Genomic DNA, 10654 nt, shown 5'->3' on the forward strand with positions numbered 1-10654 from the left:
CTACATTAAAATCGAGTAAGACGAGGATACCACATTTGTCCCCATCCATCATTTGCAGTAGATCATTTACAAGAGGTATATATATATATATATATATATATATTATATATATATATATATATATATATATATATATATATAAAATACCCCTGATAACAATAACACTTGAAAGTGAAAGTGGAGGTCTATGAACAAGAAGAAAGAACTGAACTTTACCTTAATACATTAAAAGTTGTTACCTGAGTTCTCTAAATGATTTTTAATGAAATCAACTGATGAGAGCAGATCCAACATCCACCCCCATTAATACTTAACCTCTCCCTTAATATGCAAGAACGTATAAATAAGATGGATATAGCAGTTATTTTAGCGGCGTTAGTCATAAAGCCATGTTTTAGCAACGACTCGGGATCATGAGACTTCTCGTTTATAAACTCCAGTCTCCCGTACTTTCAGTGGTTTAGTACCAACCGACTGAATGTGTACAAAGCAGAATTTGCGGACGCCAATAGTTAGGCCTACATCCCTATACTTACTGCTATTTTCCTGATTTCCGAATCCAAAGTTTTACAGTTTCTCTAATTTATCCAGTATTCGTTATCTTATCTTTATATCTCGTTCGTTTTATGCTCGTGGCCTCATTTGCAGTTGTATTTTTTCGTTACGCGATTGCCTGATCAGTTCCCGCAGTCTCTAGTACCACAGTAGAAACAGGTTACCACACGATGTTATAAGTTTCACATCGTAACATAACTTTATCGAAATGATCATGAATAGCCTTCTGAATTTCCCCGATAACTTTTTTAGAATGACGTGGGTTTCTTAAATTAGAAGCTTGGCTTATCTTCTTCTTTGCATCGTGGGCTGATTGTAAATAACAGTTTTGTCAACTAATATATCAGCGCCGCACTATCTCCCTCACTACAAACATTACAAATAATTTTGGTTTCACTTTCAAGACCGTTTTTAAGTAGCTTTCTGTTATCTGTTATCATGCTACGCATTCTGATCGTGCCATCATCTTTACTGCCTATATCAGTTAAGTTTACAATAACATTACCTGTCCTGTAGAGATAGAACACATCTTTAAGGTCATTGGCAATCTTACCTTTCTCCCTAACGATTTTAGCTCAAGTAAGTTGAGTATTTTTGTAGTCGTAAGTTCTTTTTCTTAACTTTAAGTGCATAAGTTTTCTTCCCTTTATCAGGAGCAATCATAGTATTCATCGCACTTTCCATCAGCTCCACCTTCCTCGTGAGATTATCACTCGTCAAGTCAACGAACCGGGAAAAATTCAGTCATCACTGGTCACATCCCTCGTACTATAAGTAAAGCGATTTTCTAATGTCGTTCAGCAACCCCTCTATTTAGGCTCCAAATTTCATCCCTCAAACACAAAACATTCTGAATTTATTTGTATTCATTCACCAATGAACGGGTTTTACCAAAAAATGCAAAATCACGTAACTTTCCCGAGGTCAGACGGACAGAACTGTCATCTTCGCTCCTCTCTCTCGCTGTGACGTCACGCTGGCCACAGCCGGTGATTCACTGGTGGGCCGCGGCATTGTAGATTAAAACATTATTGTTATTTCTCTTTGAGTAATTCTTGCTTTTGACTACTTAATCTGATACTTTCGTTATCAGAAAATTCCGAGAATGCCCAAACAATTTTATTGATAAAATAATATTACTGTAGCCTTAGTACAGCAGTGTGAATTGAGAAGCAGGTATTGAAGGAAACACGGTTGTAGTTGTAACTTTTATTAATGAAAATAATTTCTAAACACTTGAATACAAACAGAAATAACTTCATTTATTTTACAACAATTCCTCGATTGAAGGCCTTAAAATGTTGAAAGTATTTATACATAGATCTAAATATTTAACTTTAATTTTTTTTTCTTGTGTCTCCCCGATCATTTTCAATTTTCATCTTTCTCTTCTTCGTTTTAATAGTATTATTTAGGTGCCTTAGTTTAAAATATATAGAGACCTTTGCAAAGAATTCAATAATCTCTTCAGGGACCTTTACTCCTGATCGTTGCAATTCAGCAACAAGAGTTTTTCTGCATGCTTTCCCTTCTAAAAGTGATGAACCGTGAATTATGTTGAAGACTTCTCGTAGGACACTTAATTGAGAAGAAAATTCTTCTGATGGCATATACACCTCACCTCTGTTTACCATTTCAATCCACGATTTATTTGCATTTTTACACTCTTTCATCTTTTTTCCTAATTGTGGATATTTTGTAGAAAACTTGTTGACAATATAACCACCTACATATTTTAAAGTTTCATCTTCAATTACAGTGGCAGCCGTTTTTTCGTTTTCTTTATCCAGAATCTGATTGTTTACATCTTCTGTGGGGCATTCAAAATCTAAATCTTTAAACAATGAGCTGGTCAAGTATATTTCTAATGCCAATTCTCTATCTTCACTGTATTTTGAATTGCATGAAGACTCATTTGTCAACATGTCATAATCGTTGCTCTTTGCAATGATGTTTGTTTTTTCACTAATTATTTTTACACCTTTTTCCCAGAATGAATGACCTAAGCCTAAACTTGAATTCAACAGCATTAGGGTGATCGTATGTGCCCTTCATTTGCCCTATGCAACCGAACAGATGCTCTAAGCAGTCTTGATTCAACTTATGCGGTCATGATGTAATCTACATTAAAGACATCTTTAACCATTATTAGAGAGACCAATAACCGACTTACTAGAAAGAATTATGCCTTTTTGAAATTTGTACAGACATCTTGTTTTCTGTGATTTTACTTTTAAAGAAGTCATTACCTTTATGACCTTTTCCAAATTATTTATTTGAAATTGTTTATCAATCCCAAAGCCATTTCTCGCTGGTATATCGCAATACATGGTGTTTGAATTGATTATATCAAACCAGTCATTTATCAATGAGATAAAATCAGAGGTAGCTTGCCAGTTATTGGATTCCAACAGACCTCTACTTCCCAAATACTTTAATGCACTTGCACAAGATGACGATAATAATTGCACAGCATACTTGACACGCTGCCTGTGCTGTTCATTAACAGATAGATGGAGTTCATTAATTTTATAGGCCAGCACATATTCTGTACTAGATTTTGCCAACATTTCACGGATACTTGTCAGAAATGAAATCACTGCCTAAATAAAAGCCTGAATCAATTAAGTTATTTCTGACTAATTTTATCAAATGGGGAACGTTGGCAAAAACGTATATCTCCCTGTCAGCACTTGGGTTCTTGAATGAAATCCTATTGACAAGAGGATCAATGCCAAATTCTTTACACATGCAAAGATTGGCTGATCCCATGTCAGAAACAATAGCATGCTTTGGATTGATTTCATCACATAGGCAACACACGTTTATCCACTTATCACAGTAAATTTTGTCTCTAGGAAACGTAAAATACCTAATGCCATTGCCTTTTGATTTTCTCTTGGTATTCAGGCATCCATAAACAGAACAGTTATTTGGCATTGTCGGTTAAGTGACTGCTCTTGTTGTAAGCATAGGCCTTGGTTGTAAGAAGGTAACTGACCGGGCTGGGGCGAGCTGTGGCGAGCGTGACGAGCCCAGAAGGGTGACTCAGGGATAATCCTCTGTCCGACTGACCTCTTTGTATAGGCCTTGCCTACACTATAGCCGTCCAAGAAATCCCATTTTCGACGATACCACGGCATCACAGTTCGAATCCTTATCTTCCCTTCCAACTTGACGGGAAAGTGGGACATAACAGCGTTCCTCCACCTTCTCTTAGTCACAGTGCAATGTCTATGACACTCGTATTTACGACCACTGGTTTTTTTTTTTTTCCATGCACAACAAAAATACCTACAAACTTACAAAGAAAAGAAAACGAGTGGAGAATAAGTGCATCCACTTCACTACCAGCCCGCTCTCTCACTTTTCTTCAGGATTCCGCGAGAAGACTATAAAAATGGTAAAGAATACGATTTGATAAGATGGAGATAAACTGAAGAAAATCCGAGGAGCAGCAACAGGTATGAGTAAACTGTATTGACCCACGGAGAGAGAGAGAGAGAGAGAGAGAGAGAGAGAGAGAGGAGAGAGAGAGAGAGAGAGAGAGAGAAACTCCCTGATGGTTAGCAACACACAGTAGGCTTACAAGGATTATCGAAATTTGTCAAGGCCTTTTTTTATGAATTTCTTTAACCACCGGAGAATTTACGACTCAACGTATTGTTGTCATTCTATTTTGTGGATTATTTTAAACTATGTTTAATTGCAAAATGATCATATCTCTTGCATGGATTAGTTTTAGTATAATAAATCTAATTTCGTGTAGTATTTGCATGCCATTCACACATGATATATATATCTTCGAACGCATGACGTTGAAATCTTTAAAATTTTAGTTAAAATTAGTTCATTGTAATTAAATTCATATTTAAAACCAGTCTGTCTATTTCTATAATATTATTTGAACTTATGTTAAAATGTGTAACTTTAGCAGTAGACCTTTATTTCTTTTAAGTAATACTAATGGTTATCCAGATTTCCCAATGAGAATATCCGATACATTGCAAAGAAAATCAACAAATAAAACAAGCATTTTTCAGTAAAACTTTTATTGAAAAAATAAACATTAAATTCACGGCATAAAAGCTTAGTTTATTAATACAGCAACATTAGCACAAATACCAGTTTTACTATAAAATAGAGCTGCGCTTTCAAACGGTTTCTAACAGCATGCAATTTGATATTTACAAGAGTAAAAGCACAACAAACAAACAAACATGTCAGGCACAATTGAAAGATATAATTATGTTCAAGAAGTATTACACCAAACTCCTTACTGCAAATTTCACAGTAACGTTTCTGTTTTAAAGGCAATACGATTGTTGAAGATGGTCATGTTCCAACTTATTGACCTATGTCTAAAATACTCATATACCTCTGGTCACAGGAATGCGTTTATGGGCCTAAAAGTAGCACAAAACTACAAGGTATTTCCGTTGTTACTAATATTTCATCGTAACTTTCCTGTCTTATAAAGGCAATACGATTGTTGCAAGGATGCTAATGGTCTAACTGTAAGCCTATCATAGCTCGCTTTCAATACTCACGTACCTCTGGTCACGGGAATGTGTTGATGAGCCTAAAAGAAACAAAAATACAAGGCAGTTCTGCATTGGTTCTCATACCCAGCAGTTCACATTTATCAGTCAGCTCCGAACGACTATTTCTTAAATGCCGTAGAATTTCTGAATAGTACCATTAGCAAAGGTTGACGAGTCTTGAAGCATTATTTTAAAATGCCTCCACGGTTAAGGGGAACATTAGACATTCTGGCGTACTGCCAGAAACGAACGTTGAAAATCTATTACAGTATAGGACTGAAGTGCCAAAGTATAGCTTAACGTTACTCTTAAAGTTTGCATCAAAACAGACTGACGGTTCGATGTTCTGATGACTCTAATACAGATTTTTTTTACGGAAGGGACAGAATGGAGCCAGATGCCTTAGTCTCAAACTATGAAGAGAAAATGAAGCACGATAAAAGAGAAAAACGGGGCGAGATCCTCTTTTTATTTCTTCTTCTTCTTTTTCCTAGCCCAAATTGTGATTTTTTCCCCTGTGACTTCATTACAGGTCACCAAAATTCTACCACTGCGAGATAAAAACGTACTGTTTTCTTTTTTTTTTTTTCTAAGGTCCAACTTCATGGCATTCTAGGATAAGTGGGTCGGACGAGAGAACCTGTCTGTATTCCTGTCTGATGGCGGCGTCTTTCGGACACCATTCTGTCGTAGAAGCAAATGAGTCCTTCACGGCCTCCCACAGGGTAGAGCTGTTGTTCCTCCTCCTGTAGACGATTTCCACGACGAGGAAGATGGGCACCATGAGGCAGGCTACGACGGCGATGCTGATACCGCAAGCTGCAGATCAAGGTGAATAGTTAATGTGGTACTAGACCAAAAGTTTTTAAGTTTTGAAAACATTCCTGATCTTCTATAGTTGCCACTAATCTCGAGTTCTATTATTCTTATGAGTTTTATTCCAATTCTATCGTTCAGAGATTCTCTATGCTCTCTCCTTGATTGTTAATTGTGACTATTTCCAAAATTCTTAAAATTCTTAAAATTCTTCCAAATTAAAATTCTTAAAATTCTTCCAAAAATGACAGTTCGCAGGACTAAAATGCAACTGAAGTTTTTGCCGAATTAAAAACATTTTTAATTCGGCAAAAACTTCAGTTCTTTAATAGAGAGCAATTGAACAATCGGTCCCTTCTGAGTTGCAAAAAAACTTCAGTTCACTAATAGAGAGACATTAAACCAAACAGTCCAATCTGAGTTGTCAATAGGCTGCATTCTTCCATTTGATTCAATGGCCCTCAATTAAACCATGAGTCAGATTTCTGACTAAGAATTTTATATGAATTTTACCAATAAAGTGGCCTTCAGTGATGAAAAAAATCGACCGAAATCTTACCATTTGCAACAGGCCCAAACACGTAAGACCCGGCTTTTAGAGGTCCAGAGATGATCTGGTTGTAAACGAATATCAGAGTCAGAACTACTGGAATCAGGAGAGCCCAGCAGAATTTCCAGTAGATTCCAGTCTTTCTGTTCAACATGAACTCGATGTCCCTACAGAAGTTATTGACGCCGTAGACCCAGTGAACAGCTATGACCTCCAAAATGACCATTATGATGAGGATGAAGCTCTGCAGAGGAAGAATAATTTACATCATTCTGGAGAAATTACTATTACTTTGTTGGAAAATTGTGGTATGAAGTTCTTAAGGAATTATTGCTTACTGCATTGTACGTAAATAGTTTTATTTTTTTATTTTTTGCTAGTTTTTGTAACTTTACTAAACTATAAACTGTTTCCGGAATCACAGAATTCTTAGAAGTTATCAACAGGATCAAACCCTTAAAAATATTTAACATTTCTGTTAAAGTTGTTCAAACTGTACCTCTAGAGTGCTGACAGAACTTGTAAACTCATTCCAAACTTCTAGTAAAAGATTTTAGTTGCAAAAACTTGCCATTTCTTGCTGAAGTTTCACTAAGAGCGAAGCAGATCTTAATTACTCACCCCTCCATAATGGTCGACCAAGGTAAGGACATACTGTCCCTGAGGGGTCACGTAGACAAGACCAACCAAAAAGCCAAGACAGCAGACCACCAACGTCACAATCCACCTCCTGAATCTTGGAAAGTCGTCCGTTACTATCGTGACGATGCATCCCATCAGGGCAGACGAGCTCCCCAGTCCTAGAGTAAACAACATGAAGAAGAAGAGGACGGAGAAGAACTGAGGAGCGATCTTGATTCTCGACAAGACGTCTGGGTAACTGACGAAAGCCAGCGATGTTCCTCCGCCCTTCAGGACATCTTTGACCTCAACGCCTAGGGTATTGGCTAAGTGTCCCAACATGGCGAATGTCGTTAGGCCAGCTAGGAAGGAGGTGATTGTATCCGTGATGGATATGATGGTGGCGTCGCGGTAGACGTTGTGGCTGAAAGCGTTGAACGAGGAAAACATGATGATGGTGCCGAATCCAACTGTCAGGCTGTAGAAGGACTGATCCACTGCAGAGTACCATACCTGTTGTGGATAAAGAAAGAATTGCATTTAATTCTCCTTAGAACCTAAATGGCACACCACTGAAAAAAATCTTTTGCATGAGAATCCAAGCTTGAAATCTTATTTTACTGTATTTTTTTCATAATTTTTCATGATATGAACAAATATTTGTTCACTTGGACTAAACCTGAGAAGCAATATTCAATCACTGGTTCTTCTATTGACATTGAGGGAGAAAAATATATGATCTGCTCTGGCGTTGGAATTAACCTAAATTTTACACTTATCTATTTTTATTCTGTCTGTGCGTTCATGTGGGAAAATATCAAACTAACGCACATTAATAAAATTTGTACAATTTTCTTAAGAAAAATCTAAGCACGCTGCTAAACTCCTTTTAGTGATGTGATAGTGAAAAAGTCTCATGACGATGACGTCACCTAAAAGCCAGTGACAACGTACCCAGGATGAATGGAGTACAGTGATGCCAACCCCTCTAACCCTAAGCCCCCTACAGGAGACGAGAAATTACCCTACATAATTGTAAATGACCCATCATTCTGCGGCTAAGATAATGAATATGTTTATATACAATATTAAGAATACTAATAAGCATATTGATTTAAACCTACCTTGTTACAATTACCCTACACTTCAAAATATTGCCCAGCTGTCTTAAGATTTTGCTCAGATTACCCTACGCGTAGGGCAATTACCCTACAGTTGGCAATACTGATGGAGTACTCTATTAATCCTGGAATGTAGTACCATCGTTACTATTCTGAACGTGATTCAAACGAAATGCAGAAAACTAACGTGTGGTTCCAGTAGCTTCTCCCATCTCGGAGTAATGAAGTACATAATCCCCTTGCGCGCCCCCGGGAGCGTTGCTCCGCGTATCAGCATGACGAAGATAACGATGTAAGGAAAGAGAGCTGTGAAGTAGGCAGCTTTTCCCGAGCTCTGGATTCCTTTGCTAAGAACCACGAAGATGATCACCCAGGAGAGAAAGAGGCACAAAGTGAGCTTCCAGCTCGGTAGGCCTATGCCGTTGTCTAAGCCGGATGGATCGCTGTTTAGAACCACTCGCCTATTGGGAAACAAAATAGACGGATGATAAGGATTACCTTGAAACTTAAAAAAGAAAAAAAAACAATTAACATCAGTCTTAAAGCATGAATTATTTCCTGCAAAATAAACGTTATATATCATACTTCCCGTAGGAGGCTCCCATCTTACTTTCCACCCCCTCCTAACAATTGCTTCACTGTGCAACTGCAAGGTTTTCCTCCTGTTACACCTTTCAAACTTTTTACTGTCAATTTCCGTTTGAACACGGAATGATCTCATAGGTCCCAGTGATTTGGTCCATTGAGTCTAAACATTCTACATTCAGTCACTATATCATACTAATGATTTCAAATCAATAATTAGCCTAGTGGTTTCATAAATATATATAAAACCTTCCTTCAACGCAGAACAACAACGCCATACTCACGTAAAATACTCTTCTGTGGAGGACGTGAGATCTGAGGCATTTATGCCCAGATTTTCTTCTATGAAAGTTACGTTGGTTTTTGAATCGACGCACGTTACAGAAGACCAGTTGCCGCAGACATCCCAGGGAAGAACTGAATTGAACGAGGCAAACATGTAGTAGACAAACAGGCCCATGAGAGAAACGTAGTAGGTGGTGATTGCAAACACGGCGATGGCCTGGCCGTATCCCACACCTGCAAGAGAGCAGATGATTACTGAACCCAACCTTATTTCAGACTTGATTTGGTAACCACAATAAAGTAGCTCAAATATACTTTGCTGTAGAAAATGGCAAATTGCTTTTAAACCGTCAGTGATCAAGGATAAATCCATTTCAAAGTCGCCCAAAGTAGACCCAAATCTTCATAGAAATCAAATCAAGGCGAACTTTTCACATTCACAAAGACTCGACTTTGTCAAGACGAGAGCCACGTAGAAGCAGAAATGCTATTGAGAAAAGTTAACTCGACTGCTTTCGATAACTGGATGATGATTCTTGAATTTCCAAAGGTATAATAATATTATTTCACGCTCGATTAACTTCACAATAGGTTCTCGAAGGAGACCTTCGATGCTTGCCAGTTCATGGTACTTGTAAATCTATTTCGCTTGATTTTGTAACGTCGATATCAATAATGCAAATAGACCTCAGCTGAAATGTCAGTGATATAACTTCTGCTTGGGTTTTGTAATGTTTGTTTTAGTCTTAGAATGTTTATATTATCATTTAGTATTTGCGATATTTAAGTTTATTTCTGCTATAATAATCTAAAGGAGCATGTATTTTCTTTGATAAAGATGTATTTGTAGTTTCTGAAGTATCATTTGAATTGCCATTTTAGACATTAAAATCAAGTATTCTTTACACATTTTCTTAATACCACCAAGTGCAAAGTTTATTATATGAAATAGTTATTGATTTCTTTTCCTCTTTTTACTTTTAGACTAAGTCAAGTAGACAATTTATTTTCTTATTCTTAGACTTTCAGGGCTATGTCAGTTATATACTCTCTCTCTCTCTCTCTTCTCTTCCTCCTCTCTCTCTATCTCTCTCTCCTTCTCTCAGAACAACTCCAGAAAAAAATCTTCCTGAACACTCACCTCTGAACGCTGGCGAAAGTTCCCAGACCTTAACAGAGCCGATAGACGAAAAACTGCCCTCCTAGACAGAGCTCCATGTAATATAGGGGTTTGCCTATGAACAACAACACCAGGATGTATGGGATAAGGAACGCGCCGCCTCCGTTATCTAGGGCGACGAAGGGAAAACCTTCCAAGATGTTTCCTAGACCGACGGACATGGCCACGCAGGATAGGAGGAACTCAAGGGGGTTCGCCCACTGGCCACGGGGATCCATCTTTCCCGCCTGGAAGAAGAAGAAGAAAACACTTTTCATTAGCTGTCTGGTTTTTTTTCTGATTCATTACACATAGTCTTCCCTTTTACATCAGTGTTCTCTCGTCATTCTCTGCCCGCCAGCTTCGTAAAAAAGCCGTTAGCTTATCTGAACGTAAGACGAGATAGACCTATCTCCAC

The 10654-nt window shown here is 37.7% G+C and overlaps 1 protein-coding gene and 1 pseudogene across 1 annotated transcript; one reads left to right on the top strand and one right to left on the bottom strand.

Annotated features, from left to right (window-relative positions):
• Window positions 1–10654, top strand: part of LOC135213432 (sodium-dependent nutrient amino acid transporter 1-like) — an 82941-nt pseudogene that overhangs the window by 65118 nt on the left and 7169 nt on the right.
• On the bottom strand, window positions 4612–10418 carry LOC135213097 (sodium-dependent nutrient amino acid transporter 1-like). Its single transcript, XM_064246970.1, is given in 7 exon segments — window positions 4612–5918; window positions 6475–6709; window positions 7087–7599; window positions 8395–8668; window positions 9077–9311; window positions 10219–10276; window positions 10278–10418. Coding segments are annotated over 7 exon segments (1686 nt in total). The 3' UTR covers window positions 4612–5688.

Source organism: Macrobrachium nipponense, chromosome 42 (genome assembly GCF_015104395.2).
Source record: "Macrobrachium nipponense isolate FS-2020 chromosome 42, ASM1510439v2, whole genome shotgun sequence".
Classification (NCBI taxonomy): Eukaryota; Metazoa; Arthropoda; class Malacostraca; order Decapoda; family Palaemonidae; genus Macrobrachium; species Macrobrachium nipponense.